This window comes from Stenella coeruleoalba (assembly GCF_951394435.1).
Source record: "Stenella coeruleoalba genome assembly, chromosome: 11".
Lineage (NCBI taxonomy): Eukaryota > Metazoa > Chordata > Mammalia > Artiodactyla > Delphinidae > Stenella > Stenella coeruleoalba.
Window position 1 is genome coordinate 76,196,031 of NC_137157.1, and position 21,711 is coordinate 76,217,741.

The 21,711-nt window shown below is 40.3% G+C and overlaps 2 protein-coding genes and 1 long non-coding RNA gene across 12 annotated transcripts in view; 2 read left to right on the forward strand and 1 right to left on the reverse strand.

Moving 5' to 3' along the window:
• Positions 1 to 8,730, forward strand: part of AMN1 (antagonist of mitotic exit network 1 homolog) — a 65,643-nt gene extending 56,913 nt beyond the window's left edge. For 4 of the 6 annotated variants that reach the window (XM_079938397.1, XM_079938398.1, XM_079938400.1 and 1 more), the window contains one exon: positions 7,077 to 8,729. In XM_079938397.1, the coding sequence (XP_079794523.1) occupies positions 7,077 to 7,150 (74 nt within the window). In that variant the 3' untranslated portion in view covers positions 7,151 to 8,729. Of the gene's footprint in view, positions 1 to 7,076 lie in introns of all 6 variants that reach the window. The other 2 variants (XM_079938402.1, XM_079938399.1) reach the window with 2 other exon arrangements.
• Positions 8,731 to 8,925: 195 nt separating this feature from the next.
• On the reverse strand, positions 8,926 to 20,773 carry ETFBKMT (electron transfer flavoprotein subunit beta lysine methyltransferase). Of its 5 annotated transcripts, XM_079938396.1 has the most exons (5): positions 16,604 to 17,068; positions 15,914 to 16,168; positions 15,150 to 15,538; positions 12,828 to 12,958; positions 8,926 to 12,064 (listed from the first exon to the last, which is right to left on the reverse strand). In XM_079938396.1, the coding sequence occupies exons 3-5, from the start codon at positions 15,473 to 15,475 to the stop codon at positions 11,721 to 11,723; spliced, it is 801 nt and encodes a 266-aa protein (XP_079794522.1). In that variant the 5' UTR covers positions 15,476 to 15,538; positions 15,914 to 16,168; positions 16,604 to 17,068; the 3' UTR covers positions 8,926 to 11,720. The 5 variants fall into 5 exon arrangements, with proteins under 5 accessions (XP_079794522.1, XP_079794520.1, XP_079794519.1 ...); XM_079938394.1 differs by lacking the exons at positions 15,914 to 16,168; positions 16,604 to 17,068 and adding an exon at positions 20,735 to 20,773 and having other exon boundaries at positions 15,150 to 15,542; XM_079938393.1 differs by lacking the exons at positions 15,914 to 16,168; positions 16,604 to 17,068 and adding an exon at positions 17,081 to 17,187 and having other exon boundaries at positions 15,150 to 15,542.
• The window catches only part of LOC307194931, a 41,220-nt gene continuing 36,854 nt past the window's right edge, over positions 17,346 to 21,711 (forward strand). The window contains exon 1 of the long non-coding RNA XR_013830665.1: positions 17,346 to 17,454. This is a non-coding gene — a long non-coding RNA (uncharacterized lncRNA). The remainder of the gene's footprint in view (positions 17,455 to 21,711) is intronic.

Consider the following 21,711-nt stretch of genomic DNA (forward strand, 5'->3'; position numbering starts at 1 on the left):
TGATTTTCAGTAATTTCAACTCACACAGTTTTATTAATCTCCTACAATGGACATGCATTTCAGTTTCTATCATTATCTAGACGTGTTTCACAGTAATCACAGGCATCTAAGTTTAGGTTTTAGAAGGGCAATAAAGCAATTAGCACTAGAGTCCTTATGTTTACATTGAAAGGCAGGAAAACCCAACAGGAAATCTGCCACTTTGATTTAATCGACTCAAATTTTAGTGATATCAGAGGATTTGTTTGATTCAAGGATCAGCTTGATTACTTTACAAGCAAGTTCTTTACTTAGATTCCTGGATAATAAATATGTCAAGATTTACCACAGAGACAAGTGGTTTGCTTCAGGGTTTCCCTGTAATTAAAGCTGATTCCTTGCTTCAAGGACAACTACTTTTTAAATTTCATATATTTTATTTTCTAAATCCTATATTATCTCTTTCCTTATCATTATTTATTCATACATTACTAATCCAGAATTACGAAACTTCTTTATGCCATACACTGTAGTGACGCATTAGAACCTTGATCATTGTTTGTAAAAATGTGTCCAGCCTCACTTTTTTCACTGTGTATTCTATAAAAATGTCTAAATTACATTTTCCTTGATCATTTGAAAAACTTAGTTTGTTAACTTATATTTCCCATAGTTTCTTTTCTTGGGGCTCCAAAACCTCCCGTAATGAACCTCTTTCAAAAAGTGGTCTCCAACTACATTAGTCAGAGATTTTTAGAAAGATGGTAAAAGGTTCCTTAGAAGTCATCTACACAACTCCCTTGTTTTAAAAATAAGGGAACAGAGATACAATGAATTTAGGTGGCTTGCCCCAAATCTTAGAAATAGTTAATAGTAGAACTGGAAGTAAAAACCTAAATCACCTAATCCACAGTTTCTACTTCTTTCCCCAGTAGAGCAATTTCCTAAGCCTTTGGTGTCAAGTGGTTTCACTATTAGTAGAAAAGGGAAGGAAGTAGGAGAGTGACATCAAGCATCAGTAGTGTGCTTGGTATAAATGACGTTTAGAGTCTTTTTCAGTCCTGAGAGTCTGTGTTTTGGTGAGTGGCAGAATAAGCCACCCCAAAATATGCCTCTTTAGCATAAGGATTATTTTAAGCTAATTTTTCACAGACACTGGAGGAGCTCTGAAAGCAGTAGAAGTTACCCTTTTGTGAGGAAAATATACATTTATAAAGGAAATCTCCATTTGTAAAGTGTCTCCCTCTCTGTACTAAGAAGGGAAGGGTGACTCTAAATCAGAATCATATTCAGTGGAGAAGGCACTGACTTAAATCTGTATAGTGAATCTTACTGTTACCAAACCAAAATCAGGTCTCCTTGCTCCATGTGCAGCAAAGCCAATCTACTGACACCGGGTTGTGGTGCAGGGTGCAAGCAAGGAGAAAGGACAACTGATGCTCAAAAGACTGGAACTCCCTGATGGCTTTCAGTCAAGGGTTTTGAAGGCAACGTTTGGGATGAGGGTCACAGGGTGTGCGATCAGCTCGTGGACATTGTTCTTATTGGTTGGTGGTGAAATAACAGGGTGATGTTCTGGGAATCTTAATCATCGATCTCCTGGTTCCAGTCAGTCTGGGGTCTGTGTGCTGGTGGTCAGCATGTAGTCAACATCCTTCACCTGGTTGGGGGGGCGGGTCCTAGTTTCTGCAGAACAACTCAAAGATATGTCAGATTGTTATCTCTATCCCTTCGGGAGGAACTAGGTGTGACTCCATTGTTCAAGCTATTATTACTTTTCTTGCTTGCCTGCTTTCTTTGTTTCTACATTGTCTACTTCTCTAATCATTAACTGTTTGAGTCTGCTCTTTGGAACTTGGGGAAGGCCTAGGAGACGAAAGCTTTTTCTGCAAACAGGAAGTGGGAGACATGGAGGGGCTTGTACCCAGGAGGGCCCAGCAGGGTCCTGCCCGGTTTCATTACCCTTGTTTACTATGCTTTTCCTGGTAACTTCCCATAACCGGTCTCCCCACAACACCAAAATCTTTCTTTTGTCTTTAGCTGAAGGTGGTATTTAAGGTGGTGGCTTGGGCCCTCTCAGGGAGTTCACTCATTTTCCCTGAGTATCTCCCATGTATACATGAAGTATACTTGTTGATAAACTTCTGTTTGTTTTTCTCTTGTATCTGTCTTTGGTCACAGGGGATCTCAGCCAAGAACTCAGAAGGGTAAAGAGAAAATTATTTTTCCTCCTCCACAATTTCTACAGAGTATTCTGGCAAGAGATATGAAATACTTAGAGACCCCACAGTTTCTCCCTATAGCGTAATAAACTTACAGGCATCGAATATTCCTACTATTGACTCACTGCTCTAAATACTGTATACTTTTATGGGGAAAAGAAAAGCTGCCTGAGGAGACTTTGAGTAATGTAATACTGCCCTCTAGCATCCAGTTTTTAAAATTACATAAAAATATACTGTATGCTCACAACTAGAGGGAAAAGTGTTTTTCTATTTATGTACAATAATAAATTCCTATAGAAGAGTGACAAATATAGTCAGAAAACAAATATTTACATATAATATTTGATAATATATTCATAACTAGTAAAAATGCCAAAATAGTCTTAGAAACACCAGCTAAAGTGAAATTGGGAAGTACACGTTTCCAATTTTGTTCTTTTTCAAAACTGTGTTGGCTCTTCTGGGTCCCTTGAATTCCTATGTAAATGTTAGAATCGTTTTGTCAATTTCTTTTTAAAAAGTTTGCTGGAATTTTGCTAGGGATTGCATTGAATCTGCAGTCAGTTTGGGGAGTACTGCCATCTTAATACTAAGTCTTCTGATCTATGAACATGGACATCTTTCCATTTATTAGATCTTCTTTGATTTCTTTCAACAATGTTTTGTAGTTTTCAGAGTATAAGTTTTTCATTTCTTTTGTTAAACGTATTCCTAAGTATTTTATTTTTATTTTTATTTTTTTTCGGTACACGGGCCTCCCACTGTTGTGGCCTCTCCCGTTGCGGAGCACAGGCTCCGGACACGCAGGCTCAGTGGCCGTGGCTCACGGGCCCAGCCACTCCGCTGCATGTGGGATCTTCCCGGGCCAGGGCATGAACCCGTGTCGCCTGCATCAGCAGGTGGACTCTCAACCACTGTGCCACCAGGGAAGCCCTATTTTATTCTTTTTGATGGTAATGTAGATGAAATTATTTTCTTAATTTCATTTTGTAACGGAACCCAGGTTTGGCTGCTTGCCACTAATATGCCAATAATTCAAGAGGCAAGTGTCAGTAGAAAAGAAAGTTGCTTTGGGACTTCCCTGGTGGCGCAGTGGTTAAGAATCTGCCTGCCGGGCTTCCCTGGTGGCGTAGTGGTTGAGAGTCCGCCTGCCGATGCAGGGGACACGGGTTCGTGCCCCGGTCCAGGAAGATCCCACATGCCGCGGAGTGGCTGGGCCCGTGAGCCATGGCTGCTGAGCCTGCGCGTCCGGAGCCTGTGCGCCACAACAGTGAGAGGCCCACGTACCGCAAAAAAAAAAAAAAAGAAGAATCTGCCTGCCAATGCAGAGGACATGGGTTCGAGCCCTAGTCCGGGAAGATCCCACATGCCGTGGAGCAACTAAGCCCGTGCGCCACAACTACTGAGCCTGTGCTCTAGGGTCCGCGAGCCACAACTGCTGAAGCCCATGCACCTAGAGCCTGTGCTCTGCAACAAAGAGAAGCCACCTCTATGAAAAGCCCGCACACCACAAGGAAGAGTAGCCCCCTCTCACCGCAACTAGAGAAAGCCCGCCTGCAGCAACAAAGACCCAACGCAGCCAAAAATAAATAATAGAAAAAATAAAAAGATATCACCATTAAGAAAAGAAAAAAAAAGGTGCTTTATTCAGAAAAGACAGGGTGATTCCCTGGTGGTCCTGTGGTTAGGACTCTGTGCTTTCACTGCCAAGGATCCGGGTTCAGTCTCTGCTCAGGGAACTAAGATCCTGCAAGCCACACAATGTGACCAAAAATAAGAAAAAGAAGAAGAAAGAAAAAGAAAAGATGGCAATCTGGGGAGATGGTAAACTCATGTCCAGAGACCAACTCCGAAGATTCTGCTCAGCCGTGAGAGTTTTTAAATGGAAAAATGGGGGAAAGAATCTCATTGAATCATTGAGGCATGAGGTTGGGTTTTGCATCATTCTCCATTGAGTGCAGACTGGCTGACTCTTTCTTCAGAGAGAAGAAAACCTTGCCTGCATGGTCTGCCTGTAGGATTGCTAAGGGAGCTGTTGGGGGTAGAAAGCAAGTCACTTTTTTAACTGCTTAATTCTTCATTCTTACTTCTTTTTATCTAGGAAAAGAATCAACAGGTTAGACAAGGCATGATGTGCGTTCAGGAGAGCATAAGTCAGGAGTTAGTTTCAATTGCTTAGTGATCTCATTCCTATAATTAGGTTCTTTTAAGGTTAGAGGGGAATCCAAATGGGCAAACAGGAAAAGGGCAAAGAGCTGCTTTTAATTTTTGGATTGTTCATTGTGTAGAAATAAATTGATTTTTGTATATTGATCTTGTGCCCTGCAACCTTGCTGAACTCATTTATTAGTTCTAATTTTTAGTGGATTCCTTAGTACTGTATTACCTAACTACAAATAAAGAGTTTTACTTTTTCCTCTCCAACATGAATGCCTTTTCTTTTTCTTCCCTAATTTCCATGGCTAGAACCTCCAGTGCAGTGTTGCATAAAAGTGGCAAAAGGAGAAATCCTTATCTTTTTTTTTTTTTTTTTTTTTGGCGGTACGCGGGCCTCTCACTGTTGTGGCCTCTTCCGTTGCGGAACACAGGCTCCGGACGCGCAGGCTCAGCGGCCATGGCTCACGGGCCCAGCCGCTCCGCGGCACGTGGGATCTTCCCGGACCGGGACGCAAACCCATGTCCCCTGCATCGGCAGGTGGACTCTTAACCACTGTGCCACCAGGGAAGCCCCAGGGAAATCCTTATCTTTGTTCCTGATCTTAGGGGGAAATTATTTAGTCTCTCACCATTAAGGATGATGTTAGTGGTGGGTTTTTCATAGATGCCCTTTATCAGGTTGAGGAAGTTCCTTTCTGTTTCTGGTTTGTTGAATGTTTTTATCATGAATGTTGGATTTTATCAAATGCCTTTTCTGTGTCTGTTGAAATGATCATGTCGTTTTTGTCCTTTATTCTATTAATATGGGTGCCATAGGCAGAAATATGCCCCCACCCAAAGATGTCCATGTTCTAATGCTCAGAACCTACAAGTATATTGACCTTAAAATAGGGAGATTATCCTGGATTACCCAGGTGGGCCCAATGTAATCATAAGGGTCTTTAAAAGTAGAAGAGGGAGACATAGAGATGGCAGCATAAGAAAGACTTTGTCCAATGTTGCTCACTTTGAATATGGAGGAATTCAAGGACTGTGGCAGCCTTTAGAAGCTGGAAGAGTCAGGGAGGTGGATTCTCCCCTAGAGCCTCCAAAAAGAACGCTAAGCTCCTAATACCTGCTTTTAGCCCAGGAAGGCCCATTTTGAAATTCTGACCTTCAAAACTGTACAATAATAAATTTGTGTTGTTTTAAGCCATTAAGGTTGTGGTTATTTGTTACAGCAGCAAGAGGAAACTAATACAGTGTACTACATTAATTGATTTCCAGATGTTAAACTAACCTTGCATTCCTGGGGTAAATCCCAGTTGATCATGGCATGTAACCCTTTCTGTGTTGCTAGATTGGGTTCGCTTGTGTTTTATTGAGGATTTTTGAGTACATGTTCATAAGAAATATTGGTCTGTTGGTTTTTGTGTATGTGATGTTTTTGTCTGGCTTTGGTGTCAAGGTAATACTGACCTCATAGAATAAGTTTCAAAGTGTTCCTCCCTTTTCTATTAGTATAACCACTACAGCTTTGTTACAGTTGCTGTCTGCATGATGCATCTTTCTCCATCCTTTTACTTTCAACCTATTTGAAACCTGTCCTTAATCTAGATCTCCTGTAACAACAGACTTCCTCTATAATAACTGATATTTTTTATGACAATGAAAACTGCATTTGTTATATTTTTAGCTGCTTTTAAAAAAATTAGCTGCTGAAGTAAACCTTTGTTTTCACAACTATAACTTCTTGTTTCCAAACACTCTCTAGTTCTCTTTCTTGCACTAAATCTTTAATGTTTTGGCTTATTTTTGTTTTACTTAAAATAAAACTTAGTAACCATGTGTTGGGCCTGCTTTTTTCCTAGTGGTCTACAAAATCTTTAAGTCTGAGAACGACTAAACTAGAAATTTCCCAAGACTAGGTTAGAGATATGTTATACACACAACATAGGTTGTATCTATGGAACAAGTTTATTAAACTCCTGAATAATTTTTAAAGTAATAAAATTTTAGCAGTATTTTTGCATTAAAACATTAAAAGCATTAAAAGATACTATAAAACTGACTTTGCAAAAGATATGTAAACTATATTAAAATCACTGCTATATATTGTGAATAATTGAAAACCATCTAAATGTCCAGTCATACAGATTGGTTAAATTACAAGGAATTCATGTAATAGTTATCTATTTAAAATCATGTTTTATAAATATTATATGACATGGAAAAATGTTCAACTACAGGTCAAGTTGTCCTGTTTTAGTAACTACTCTGTCCCCTAACCCTCATGGGCATGTTGCAGCTTCCCAAGGTGTTTTACCATACCTGTTGGCTTTCTTTAATCATGTTTTCTTTAATCACTCCTTTGTAGTTAAAACCTGTTCAAGCACCCTAGTTTAGTGTGTCATCTACTTCCTGCCAGGACCCTGAGAAACTTTAACCCTATTACTCTCTGGTTGGTGAAATTAAGATGAAATTACAGAGAAAACAGTAAATACCTGTTTTTTAGAAGTATTACTATGATATGTTTACTGCAGCTAAGAACAGTGATGGTTACCACTAATTAAATGTATTTTTAGCTTATAGTATACTTTATATATCATCTCATTTAATCCTTTAAATAACCCTATGAGATATAATAGTTATCGTCACCCCCAGTTTATACATGAGGACACATTCAATATCTTCGATTACTGTGAATTAATATATTGCCATTGTTTTCTTTTGTAGATCATTCACGAGAAGTCTTGGAGCAATTAGTAGGCCCAAACAAACTAAAGCAAGTGACGTGGACTGTCTATTGATGCTTATTGAAGCTCATCAAAGCTATGATCTTCATACAACTTTCCCAGGAAACAACGATCTAGAGATTGGCTTTCCAATAATATGATTTATGCTTTGAAGTTAACCAGGCTCTTAAACATTTTAATAGTGCTGTTATTTCTAAGTTTGTTTGAGGAGTGATTGTTCTTGAAATGACAATCCTAGCATGCCCTCTGATGTATTTGGGGAGGGTATTGTGTTTGTTTCTTTAATAGCAAAGTTTTAAATTACCTGTTTTCCCTGGAAATTTCCTTCTCCTACCTAGATATTTGAGCTGCTGTAAGAGAAATTTACCAATATGGATAAACATTAGGAGAATTCTAAGTAAAGGTATTTCTAAAAGCATTAATTACCTACCTAGCTATTTTTTGGCTGCTACCTTCCAAATTATTTAAATGTCCACTGGCCAGAAAGCAAAGCTGAACATCAGGCCTGTAACTTCTTCACAGAATTTATTATTTCAATGAAACAAAGAAATATAATAGTTTAATGTCATAATCCAGGACATCATATACCTTAGCCATTCAGCATATGAATGTTACTGAGTATGGCTACTTTTCCCAAATACATGCTATTCATCTACAAACTTTCATCCTTAAAGACTGCAGTCAAGAATGTGTAAGAATGAGTAAACACGAAATGTCATCACAGAGGTTGTATCCTGAAGCTCTACTGGTTTCACATTGTGAAATAAACACACAGGTCTTAGTTTTCAAATGAAATGTATTACTCTCTATAATCACAAAATTCTCTGACGTATACTGTGCTTAAACTACCCCCAAATTCAGCATATTCCCTGTGCCGTGAGCCTGTCTCAGTGGGACTTTTCTTAAAGATTTCCTATTTTAACTGTGATGTAGTGAATAACAGGGAAAGTGTGGTATGGTAGATTTCTTGTATATGTTTAGAAGGAAGGGTTTACATATTCAACTCCACTCCTTGTCCTTACTATTAACTACTTTATAAATGTGATATGTTTATAGCGTAGATAACATATATTGCCACTGCAAAGGTGGTACATATGTATATATGTGTAAAATGGGTAAGGCCTGTTCCATCTATGAAATTTTTCTGAAAACAAATTCAGTAAGATTTAATATTGAACACCTAACCAATTCAATAGCTTTTTCCGTTTCGGGGGAAACTAGTTTCAAGATCTAAGGTATCAGGTTTGTAGAGTCTATAAAGGACTCATCATCCTAAAGCAGCTTGCAGCTTGACCTTCTTTTTTTATACTGCTAGTTACCTTAGCTGTTTCTCGGCACTCTGTTTAAAATTTGGGTCTCCCATCCCTATCCTACCTATCCCTGTCACCCTTACCTGTCACTCTAGACTCTATTTTTCCCCTTTCCACCTGTCACCATCTGACATGTTTTATTTTTTATTTGTTATCTGTCTCCCCACCCTAGTATATAAGCTTCATGAAGACAAATTATTTCTCTTTTTTTCACTGCTGTATCTCCAATACCTAGAACAGTGTCTGGTACATAATAAGCACCCAAATATTTGTTGAATGAATAGACAAGAAAATAAATAAAAGTAATACCTGTACTTCAAGTTTCTGGTCTGTGATGTACAGAGATTAGATGTCATCACTCCTGTCCTCACAAGATAAAAGCTGAACAAACTGAAAATCATGAAGCAGTACAGTGTTTATTTCAAAATGGAATTGTATTAGTTGTAAATATACACTGCAAACTCTAGGGCAACTGCTAAAAAATTTTTTTTAATAAATATAACTGACATCCTAAGGGAGGAGAGAAGATGGAATCACATAAAATCCTCAATTAAAACCAGAAAAGGGGGAATTCCCTGGTGATCCAGTGGTTTAGGACTCTGTGCTCTCACCGCCGAGGGCCTGGGGTGTGATTCCTAGTCAGGGAACTAAGATCCCACAAGCCATGAGACGCAGCACACAAAAAAAAGATAAAACCAGAAAAGGCAGAAAAAGTAGAACACAAAAAAGAAACAACAAAGGCAACGAATAGGGAACAGTTATAAATATGGTAGAAATTAATCCAACTATATCAATCTCTTTAAACGTGAACAGTCTTAATACAAACATGTTTGTTATGCTATGAAGTCATTTCAAGGATCACTGTTATATATATGGGCAATTTAAAAATATTTTAAGCAATATTTGGACGTCTCAAAGACCTTCTTGTACCCTCCTCATAAATACTTAAGAAAGGATAACAGAAACAGTGTTGTAGATATTTATTTCTGGCTGTGTTGGGTCTTAGTTGCGGCACGCGGGATCTTTTGTTGCGGCGCTCAGGCTTTTCATTGTGGCGCTTGGGCTTCTCTCTAGTTGTGATGCGTGGGCTTAGCTGCCCTGTGGCATATGGGATCCTAGTTCCTCAACCAGGGATTGGAGGGCAGATTGTCAACCACTGGACCACCGGGGAAGTCCCATGTAGATATTTAAAATTAAATCTACTCTTGGCCTCTTCAAGCTGATTTCCAACAGTGCTCCAGAGTATAATTTCCTTTAATTTTCTCTGTCTTATCTTGCTGAGGACAATACCCAGCAGACTATCCTGAATTTTCAAAGAATATGTCAACAAAACTCTTTCCTCTCAAATGCCATCCAGTGCCACTGTAGCCTATCATTTCCACTGATTTTAACCAATGCTGAATCAAAATTTTGAGTTTATAATTAAGCCCCAGTAGACCAATGGAAATTGGATACAACAAGAGTTGATTCATTGGGTTGTAATAAACTCTGACTTCCAGAGTTCAAGGATCACAAGATCCTCTGTGACCCAGCTCCAAAACTCCCACTTAATGATACTATTTTCCTGCCTAAGCAACAACCTGCCCTTAACTGCTTTCTCTACATTTCTTTTGAATGACTGTAGCTCTGATCATGTCTCCCTGGTATCCTAATCCCACTGGCATGTGTGTATTGTTAGAAAACATAAAATGCAAGTGTCATAAACAATTCCTAAGCAGTATACGAGAACACGAGAGTACAGCTGACCCTTGAACAACACGGGTTTGAACTGCACTTACATGTGTTTTTGTTTGGTTTGTTTCAATAAATACTACAGTACTACACGATCCACCCCCGGATGCAGAAACTTGGATGCGGACTGTAAAGTTATACATAGATTTTCAGCTCCAGGGGGTGGGTGGGGTAGTCAGCACCCCTAACGCCCAGGTTGTACAAGCGTCAACGGTACATTCGCAAGGCTGCGTTTTATACCTGTAACATATAGGTTATGTGTTTTGTTTTAAATTGGAGAATAGGAAATATAATACAGGTAATCGGTACGAAATTACAAGACCCAAAAGTAAGAATTAGGTCTCCCTACCACCCTATCCACCAGCCACCTGGTACCCTCTCAGAAGAACCACTGTTACCAGTTTCTTTCCAGGGATATTCTATATCTACTACAAGTAAATATGCATTCTTTACACATACATTCATATGTAGGTATATACATACATCTTTTTTACATAGTGTATACTATACACATTCTTCACATTGTTTTTCATTTATGTCCTAAAATTCTTATTGATATATAAGATCCTGACAAGCTGGGGCATGTAGTGGTGGCATAACCAATTTCTAACTGACCTTAGTAAACCATAAAGAGGCTATCACAGTACTGAGTATGTAGGAAATTCTAAAATCTTTATCTGTGTTTCTTAATTGATGCCCTATTATGTACTTATCCTATATTACACACTTTATACTTTATTATAATAACCCTTTGAGGTGCAGTTTATTAAATTTTATTACTATTTTATAGGTGAAGAAATGGAAGCTCAGAGAGCTTAACTAGCCCAAAATCCCAACTAGAAAGTGACAGAGTGGCCTCACTCCGAAGCCCATGTACAGTAAGTCCCCTACATATGAACGAGTTCCATTACGAGAGTGGGTTCGTAGGTCCAACAAAGTTAGCCTAGGTACCCAACTAACACAATCAACTATACAGTACTCTACTGTAATAGGTTTATAATACTTTTCACACAAATAATCATAAAAAACATACACAAAATAAAACATTTTTAATCTTACAGTAGAGTACCTTGAAAAGTACGGTAGTACAGTACAACAGCTGGCATACAGGGGCACTTTAATATCTTCGAAAGTTCACAACTTGAAGGTTCGTATGTAGGGGACTTACTGTATTCTGTGCCATACCAACTGCATCTCTGATCTTAACAGACAATTTTTTTTAAATATAGTATTCTTCTGTATTTTTTATTTTGTTTAATTCAAAGATACATCACAGTTGTCCTCAACTATAGAAGGAGACTCTGCTAAAATATCTAATTCCTCTCAGCTACTTGAATTACATGTGGATATTGCCTTCTATAATTATATTCCTATAGCAGTAAAACTAGAAAAAAATTACAGATAGAGATTTCTATATTTGGCTTACTGCAGAACAAGTTACATGACAAAGGGTGACAAAACTTCAACCTTCATATTTTGGAAACAAGATTTGCCATTTAACACAAATTTCCTTCTTTGAACTGGACAGTCTTTAGGGTTAAACCCAAACATAGCTATATCCATATTGGAGGTACTTCAACAGCTCAAGGCTGAAATTCCCACACCGTGCTTGTTGTCAGTCCGTTGTTCTCCTGCCTAGTGGGCTCTGGAAGTGAATATTCTGCTACTTTGTGCAGTTGATGCTGAATGCTATGTCCACTGAACTGGGGTCGCCCAGGGTCACCAATCAGTACTCGAGTTCTGTAGACCCCAAAGCAATTTTTCAGCCATTGATGTAGACTGTCTGCAAGGTCTTCATCATAAAACATATCTCCAAGCACAACAAGGTCCCACTTATCTTGTTCCAAATCCAGCATGTTTTTGGTTAAAATGGGAAAAGGATTCAGTTGGTTCAACTCACAGTTTAGTGTAATAGCCATTCCTGCAACTTTAAAAAAGCACATAGTGAATTGGTATATGCTAAGTTGTTTTAATTCCCTATTAATTAATTTAAATAATCTAGAAAATCTCCAACAATATGTTTTTTTCCCCATTCTGTTGAAAGTTGTTTTTTTAGGTAAAGAAGCCTAAAGTATATGCCAATATAAGCTATTTCCTGCAATTCTCAAATATATGAATATCCTGAAAATAAAACAATACCAAACACCTGGAGATGTTGAGGTTTTAAGGAACATTTGCTGATCTACAAGGCTTGTGCAGCAGGATGACAAGTTGGACCTGAGACCCCATACACAATAAAGCTCCTCAAGGGCTAGATCCTCAGTGAAAGGGAAGACTAGAAGAAAATCAGATAAAATTAAACCTTACCTGTCTCAACTTGGGTTCGAATGGAATAAAATCTCCCTCAAAGACACTGGCCTATATTCACTTGGGTTTTGGTCAAATAAACACTACCTACATATTTCAGGAAATGCCTAGCCCAGCAATGACCAACAGTTAAGTGCTCCCAGGTTGGTATCACTTTGGTATATCTGCCAGACACAAATAGAAGTCCTCCTGTGAAAAATGCACCATCAACTCAGGCCTCACAGGATTCCCACAGATAATGTCCCACTGAGTAAGTTCACAATATCAGATTATAAGATTCACATGGAAATGGGCTAGGCTATGATGGGTTGAGGCATCTGTAGATATTTATCCTGGAAGAAAAAAAGATGAGCTTCAAATATTTTAAAATGTGAAATTCTTACTAGGGTCTATGTCATTGGCCATGATCGTTAAAGCTCCACTCATCTTAGCAGCGATAGCTGTAGCTCCACATCCACTCCCAATATCTAACACAGATTTTCCTCTGACAACGTCAGGATTATCCAAAAGATACCTAAATTAGAAAGAAAAGGGAAACCATTATCTAAGATAGAAGAAGGTCAATAAGAGGTGTACAAAAATTTTTCTTTGGATTGACTGGACAAAGAAATAGTGAAACTTAGCAGAAGAATTTGGTCCAACATTGGCAAGTTTGGCCTGACCAGAATGAGATAAAATGTCAATCTTAAGAGCTGGGCAGAGGTGGCAGAGAGAGGACCTAGTCATTTTGGTCTTTCTCTTTGGGAGGTGTGAAGAGCAGTTCCATACAACTGACTAATCATGCTCTTCAAGTCAACTTTTTAGAAGTAGTGAGCACTTACTGTGATCCAGAAACTACTAAGCACCAAAAACACAGACTGACAAAATACTGCTAAAGTCAGGACTCAGTAAGCTAGATGCAAAATTCACAGTCTCCTTTTCATTGTTCAACAGAGAGTGGTTTTACCTACTGCTTGAACTGTTTTATAATGACCTCTCTGGTAAGGTACAATCAAAGTCCAGTTCAACCAAAGAATTTGGACCTGGGCTAAGTAATTACCAAGCAAGTGAAGATGAATGGGAAAACACTGAAATAATAAATGTCAACTGACACTTGACCTTAGTATTGTAATAATAAAGAAGAGCAGAGGGAATTCCCTGGCGGTCCAGTGGATAGCATTCAACGCTTTCACTGCTGAGGGCCCATCAGGGAACTAAGATCCAGCAAGCCAAAAAAAGACTAAGGAACTACGGCAAGGTGGGGATGTAGTACCCTGTCTAAAGGGGCAGCTGTTACCCATCTTAAGCTAATTGTTGCCCCACAGAAATGGGGTGTTATCAGAGATTTAAATCCAGTGTTATCAGATATTCTTTTTTTTTTTTTTTTTTTGCCTTGCCTTGTGGCTTGTGCCGTCTTAGTTCCCCGACCAGGGATTGAACTCAGGCCAGGCAGTGAAAGCACCGAGTCCTAACCAGTGGACCTCGGAATTCCCCAGAGATTCTTTTTTTTCAAATCGAAATAAATTTTTACATGCAATCCCTCAAGTTTTAAATGTTAGCAACTGATTTTTTTTTTTAAGTTTACAAGTAAAGGCCAAAGAAAATGCATCTGTGGATCACCTATTTGTGACCTCTGATTCAGACAAGTCTCTTAAGGAATTCGATGGCACTTATATTTGGAGTTGATAAACAACAACTTGCATAGATATCACTTAAAATGTATTCTTTTTAATGATATAAGTAAATAAAGCTTGAAAATTTGGCAACACAACAGCCAGAATATTGGACTTGTTAGATATTGGAAAGCTTTCCAGAACTTAGGATTCTCCAAAAGCTCTATGTTTGCATTTATTTATTTTGCATTTAAAACTATATACAACCTGAATTCTGCTAGACCATACCATTCCTGTGAAAGAGAAGTCCTTATCCTTTTCCTTTCAGTTTTGTAACCTCAAGGCATAAAAAGATTAAATCATTTACCAGTCTAAGAGCAAAGACTAGATTAAAATGCTATAAGTTCTTGCCTTTGTTTCAGTGGCTGTTTTAATAAAAAGCACTGTGTGAATGTGTGAGAAAATGTCCTAAAGAAGACCTTTGCAGTATGGGGAGTTAGAAAGGGGGAACCTTAAAAATGCAAAGGCAGTGCCGCAACTAAGAGCCCGTATGCCACAACTAAGACCGAGCGCAGCCAAATAAATATTTTTTAAAAAATAATTTTAATGCAGGTGCAACTCCAGAGTTCACCTGAGTAATGTCCCAATCACTCACATCCCTCATCCTTTGGGAGCCTGGGAAGAGGCAGTGATGGAGGAAGTGTAAGGTTTAAGGAGCAATATTTACAGGATTAAACCAGGCGACCTGAAGGACTGGGGCTTTAAGCTCCACTGAGGAACTCTGCACGGACCATGCATCATGAACCATGAACCTGAGAACAGTGTGAGATTTCTGGATCATGACCAGCTACCTAGGGTCTTGATAGCTGACCTAGGATTTCTCTTGGGGAGAGAGCTATATATCGGGAAACACCTTGATAAGCTTGGAGCAGAAGGTAAAGCTATGCAACAAAGCAACCCAAAACTTTTCCTAAACTGCTCTAAATTAAGAAAAGAATTTGGGGTTTTACTCTGGTTTTCTGTGAGGAGCAGGGAGAACAAGGCATTGGAAGGGGCTGAAAAGAGTAAGGATATGCGGAGCCCTAAAGGTTCCCACTTCACTTACGGCCGTACCTAGACAGGGCTTGGCCTCCTGGCCAGTAGACTGCCCAGTAAGGATCACTGTGGGGCCACAGGTCAGCTCTCTCCCACCAGAACTTGCATCTGGGGGTCAAAAGCCGCAACTGGATTTCAGGGGTGAGGCTACCACGGCTGGTGACTTCAGTGTTCTCCTCCAGGAAAGCTTTCATCTCAGGGTCCAAAAAGCTTCCGGTTTCCCTCCAGGGGCAGTGGCCCCAGGGAAACAAAGGAAAACCGCTGCTTCTCACAGCCTTCCGAAGGACACCCCAGCGGTTCATGGCAAATGATGTAAACGCTCTCCAACCTGGGCTCAAGGCCATCGGTCCTGTCCCAAGGCACAGGTTTGTTGGTGCTGCTCTTAATAACAGCTGCTCCTCCTCCTCCTTCCTGGGGAAAGAATAAGGGTCTGGCTGCCAAACTGATCTCAACTGGAATCTCTGGACCTCTAAAAACATAAATAATACTGAAAACTCCAAGGCTCACCAACACTTCCAAATCCTATTGCATAGTAAGAAAATGTTAGTGTTAGCTCTGTAGCAGATGCTGCACAAGTGCAAGTTCATTTTAGGTGAAAGCGTTGGTGCATTAATTTAGGAAAATCCAATCTTCTAAAAGATGCCTTTCCACAACAGAATCCTTTGTAGTAACTTATAACAACAAATATACAAGCATCTGATTTTGAGAGAATCCTCAGGAACACGCCTTTTACATAAAATAAGGTATACCTTTAAAGTTCTTTCATTCATTTAATAAATCACTTCCCTTTAAGCAGGCACTGTGCTTGGCAACTGTGAACAAAATTAACAAAGTCCCCATCTTCAGGAAGCTTAGATTCTAGTGATGGAATAGAGCAATTATCAGGGCAAACACAGTTCTTGCCTTTATGAAGTCTAGCCAAGATTGTGCAGATTGCCAAATTGTAACTGTGGTTAGAGATATACAAATTATACTGGCTGCTCAATAAAGATAGTCCTAGCATAAAAGATCAATGTAATCAAGATTCAGGTGTTTTCCTAAAAACAAACAAAAACAAAACAAACAAAAAACTATGGATTTAATTGTAATAAAAGAATATCAACTTCCAAATCTCTTTCTGTAAATACCTCTGATGAGTCATCTTTACCAAACCTGGACTTAATAGAAAGACACCTTGATAAAAATAAGAATGAGGAAGAGCAGTTTAAGCACAAATTATACACCCAGTTGTTTGGGACCTCTGATCTGTTCTGCATAAATATATAAATAGTCTTACATCCACCCAAGTACTTAGAGTAGGGGCCCCAAACTCAAATGCCTACCCAGGGCCAGACTGGTGATAAATGAGTGATGCAGGCTGGTTGTTAGATCACAGAAGGGCTGTGGCAAACTGGAAACTATTTCAAAACAGTCCCCAGCCAGGGGACACGTGGCCAGATCTTTCAATTTCTCAAAACAATCCAGCTATTTACCCATAAACTCCCACTTTTAAACGTGGGCAGTTGGTTAAAATACCAAGACACGAGGAGGGGCAAAATGTCTGTCTGTGAACCAAGGACAGACCTTAAGTGGGTGCAGCCCACGTTTATTCCTTGTAATCTACGGGTCTCTAACGGCCTGACCTCATTGGACTAATCGTGTAGGGAAGGATTGGGTCAGCCCTTGAATCTCACGAGCCTAAGGTTTGAAAAGACAGCAGAGCAAATACAAGATGATTGATTTTGGACACCCTGTCATGCAGACCGATGATGCCCCGCCCACGCCAGCACCAATGAAGCATCCGTTATGAATATGTGATTATGCGGTGGACACTTGGTACCTGGATTAACTGGTACGGTGAGAAGACAGGTTTAAAGGGGCAAGTTACAAAGTGTTATCACGTAACTTCCCTCGAAGGAGGACGGGAGTCAGTCTTAAAGGGGCAGGCACAGTCCTCCTTTTCTCCTTACCTGGCTGTGCTAACACCGTCCCGGGAAGCTAAGCACAGGGCAGGTCTGTCACTCGCCTTTGCGCCTCTTTTCGCGCCTTCTTTACAACTGCACGCTGGGTCCCACCTCCCCCCCAGAGCCGGGCCCCAACACCCAGCACCCCCACCCCCGCCCTGCGTCCCCACCCCGCCCTCCTGCTCCGCCCTCCTTCCCGGCAGCACTTTCTCTCCCTTACCTGGGCTTCTTAAAGGGACAGGAAGTGCGAAATCAGCCGGCGCCCTGACCTCATTTGGGAAATAAGGGAATGTCAAATACTGATTTCTAAAAAATCCACTCTGAAGCCGTGGATCATCTGCTTCGTGTCAATCACACTTCTAGGCACTGGGCATAGAGCGGTGAGCAAAAGAGACAGCACAAACCCTTAATGACGCTTATATTCAACTGGAATTAAATCATAATATGTCATCCCTTTTATAATAATTTTCCTACACGTACAATCTTTTTTGTTTTTCAACTGTAACTTCTCCTTTCAATAACACTCACTGATTCTCTTGCTAGTAATAATTCTTAATAGATGTTCAAGATCAGTTTGTCTAAGGACTTCTCTGGCAGTCCAGTGGTTAAGACTACACGCTTGCACTGCAGGGGGCGCGGTTGCATCCTTGGTCAGAGAACTAAGATCCCGCATGCCGCCCACCCCCCACTCCCCACTCCCCACCCCCGGTTGAAAAATCAATTTGTCTAAGGATTTTTTTTTTTAATGGATGAGCAATCAAGCCACATTATTTTTGGCTGCCTTGGGTCTTGTTGCTGCGCATGGGCTTTCTCTCGTTGCGGCGAGCGGGGGGTTACTCTTTGTTGCCGTTCGCGGGCTTCTCATTGCGGTGGTTTCTCTTGTTGCAGAGCAGGGGCTCTAGGCACGGGGCGCTTCAGTAGTTGTGGCTCGCAGGCTCAGTAGTTGTGGCGCACACGGTTAGTTGCTCTGCGGCATGTGTGATCTTCGCGGACCAGGGCTCGAACCCGTGTCCCCTGTATTGGCAGGCAGATTCTTAACCACTGCGCCACCAGGGAAATCAAGGATTATTGTTTTTAACCAGCTTCTGTATTCTATCCCAGTGATAGTTTTAAAATCGATCTGCTTCTCTCCATCCCTCCTGCCTCTGCCTTATGATTGCTTGCTTGAATTCCTGCTACTGGTCTCTCTGCAATCCTGCCTTCCTCTATCCCATTCTCTATAGTGCAGCTGAAATGGTTTTTTCTGAAACTTTCATTCCATAGTCCAAAAAAAGGCCTTACATTCCTACAAGATAAGATAAACCAGATAAGCCAAGAGAAACAGACTGTAAGCCCTGAGAAACAAACGTGGATTTTCTTTTCTATTGTTTGGTGGTGTTTTTGTTTTTTGTTTTTGGTCACGCCACTTTTCATGCGAGATGATCTTAGTTCCGCAACCGGCGCCCCCTGCATTGGGAGCTGCCTGGTCCTAACCACTGGACTGCCAGGGAAGTCCCGCCCTTTTGTTCTTTTTAATTGAAAGAACTGTCTCGCTTTTATCAAAATTGACCCAAATGCAACAAAGCAGACCCATCAACTGTCTGATAACAATTGAGCTATCATCTGACCTTGTGATTTTTGCCTTTAAATATGTGCCTACATTTTTGTACACGAGCCAATTCTCTAATAACTGGACACTCTTGCAAGTGCAAGTAAAAATAATTTATCCCCATACTCAAATTTGTTTTTAAGCGTTTTTTGAACAAGTTATTTAATTATACTTATTAGTTGTATGTCCTTGGGCACATTATTAAACCTTCCTAATGAAGGGTATTAGGATATGCCATTGTGGCACAAGAATTATTTTGAGCGAAAGAGTTTCTGAAATCTCTTATCTGCCTAAAGCTGACTCTCCCAAAAGAACTCAACTGTCATAAAACTCCTCCTTGAGAACAACTTTAATCTTCTTGGACTTGAGAAGTGGGCACCACACCCAAACAGACATTGTCTCAAGGCTATCATATCTCCTATCTACTCTCCTAAAAAAACATTTATCTTTACAAAAAGTCACTCCCATAAGTGCCCTTTCTCTCCTTCCCCATCACCTATGATGAAATAAAATATATGTTTTCTAAGGCAGGACAAGAGAATTTAAGCATAGCAGATGCCCTTCCTGACAGGGCTCTTCCTAATGTGCAGTATGCATCTACATTATACATTAACCAGATCTCCTCAAAGGCAGGAATGTCTGCTCAACCATAAAGATCATTTTTTCCCCTTCTTCTGACGCCAGCAATGTAACTCCTTAGAAGATAACATTCTTTTCTTAATCCTGTAAGGGGTCATGGTGACCTGCTGCTCCCTTCCTACATGTAGGTCTGGACTTTGTATCTCTGGTTAACGTTATGTAAAATGTCAGTGTGTCATTTTGATGAACGATCCTTTGTCTCAAAAATGTATATAAATGTGCTTTCGACTTCTAACTAGGGGAACAGTCCTCAGAGTTTTCTGAAAGACTGTCTCCAGGGTTATAATCCTCAGGTTGGCTCGGAAAAAAACCTCTATTTCTTCTTTAGATTGACTATTAATTAATTTTTCATCAACACCTACTAAGTTAGGTATATAAACACAAAATTTTAACCACCCCCTATGAGTTATTCATCACTGAATTCTCATGTGCCTATGCACTGCATGTGTAAACTCTGTTTTTTTTTCTCCTGTTAATCTGTCTTTTGTCAGTTTAACTTGCAGATCCCAGACACTGAACATAAGAGGGTAAAGGAAAGTTTTTCCTCCCCTACACTAAGTATCAGTGTTCTCCTCTGTAAAATAATAATGATGATAATAATAATGTATTGGGAGGATTTAATGGGATAAAAAGTAAAGTGCTTAGCACAGTTCCTGGCATATCCTAAACGCTGTGATTATCATTATTGGAACTATGGAGTTAGTGCTGGTAAGACGCAGACTGGAGGCTGAAGATCAGGTTTTCAGCGAAGAGTGAGGGGATCAGATTTGAGTTTTAGAAAACCGTTTTAAGCTGCTGGTATCAAAGAGAGAGGTTGGATTGAAGGAGACATCCCTTGAAGAATGTGGTGGTAACCCAAGCAAGCACTGATGAGGGCATGGAAAGAATTGGACACATCTGAACGTGACTCAGGAAAAGCCATTAGCAGGACTTGGAGAGCAATTAAATATGCTTGCTTAACCATAATGAGAGACAATCTAAGGGAAAGATATCATTTTTTCTTTATCAACTTGACCTGAATGACCGTGCTATCTGATCTCATTCTTCCTTGCTTGAAAGCCTCTCTGGCTCCCCATGCCTTCAATATCAGAGCCGATTTCCTGATCACAGCTTCCGAAGCTCTTGGTAATCAGTCCCTACTTACCCATCCTGCCTTGTTTCAGAACCCTCCCCTCCTCTACACTTTGCTTTCTTGTGGCAAGCCCTTGTCCTCTCACTCCATGCCTTGCTTAAGACAAAGTTGCTGGGGCCACCACACATACACCCTCTCCTCACTGACCCTAACCACCTCCTTACCCTTCAGAACGCAGCTCAGAGTTAAGGCCCTCAGAAATGGCCCCTACACACACACTGATCTTGACATTTTCTTAGCTTCCTATAGATATATCTGTAAGGCCAACTGGCCCGAGGCAGGGGAACGCAATCAGACTCACAGGTTGCATCAGACCGAAACTTTCCGGACCACCCAGTTCCAGGAACTGACCTGGGGACTTTCTGGACCACCCAGTTCCAGGAACTGACCTGGGGACTTTCCACCCGGCCCAGCCTTCCCGCCTTTCGAGGGGCGGGACTAACGGTCCCAAGACTGATGCAACCGGCACTAGATACTGCCACGATAGCCGAAAAGACCACCAAATAAGGAATACTCTGTGCGCCCTCCCGGATTCACCACACCCCTTTCCCTTCTTCCCCTATAAATTCTGCCCAAACCCTCACCCGGGCGCGACTTCTCTGGCCCCTTTCTCTCGAACCAGTGAACCTCGCCCGGGAGCGTACCCAAATAAAGCTTGATTAAGCTCTCCTCCGTTTCTTGCTGCCGTTCCTTACAATATCCAGCAAGAGCGCCATGCAGAACTGTCACTGCCTGCCTCCTCTACTGGGCTTAGAGGCAGACCATCTCATTCCTCTTTTACCTTGTGCCACAGTTAAGACACTCAATAAATTCTGTTAAATGAAAGAGAAAGCAAATAAAGGAGGAAATTAACAAATATTATATATCAGTGTCTCATTTCCAAATGTTATTTTTAACAGTTTTATTGAGGTATAACTTACGTACAATAAACTTCACATATTTAAAGTGTACAATTTGGTGTTTTGCTATGTGTATACCCTCGTGAAATTGTCACCAAAATCAAGAGACTGAACGTATTCAGGGCCCTGTGTTATCTCTCCCTCCTGTCCTCCACATCCCCTCCATCCCCAGGTAGCTGCTGATCTGCTTTCTGTCACTATAGATTAGTTTGCATTTTCTAGATTTTTATATAAATGCAGTTATACAGTATGTTCTCTTTTGTCTTTGCTTTCACTCAACATGATTATTTTGAGATTCATCTGTTGTTTCATGCATCAATTGTTCACTCCTTTTCATTGCTAAGTAGTTTTCCATTGTATGTATATATAAAATGTGTTT

Excerpts from the sequence above, each read along its gene's own strand:
- ETFBKMT (XM_079938392.1), bottom strand. The coding sequence starts at position 15,610 with ATGTTTTTAGAGGTCCAGAGATTCCAGTTGAGATCAGTTTGGCAGCCA. Across the intron at positions 12,959-15,149 it reads GGAGGCCAAGCCCTGTCTAG|GTATCTTTTGGATAATCCTG; the intron begins GTACGGCCGTAA and ends TTTCTAATTTAG. Across the intron at positions 12,065-12,827 it reads GGCCAATGACATAGACCCTA|TTGCAGGAATGGCTATTACA; the intron begins GTAAGAATTTCA and ends GCTTTTTTAAAG.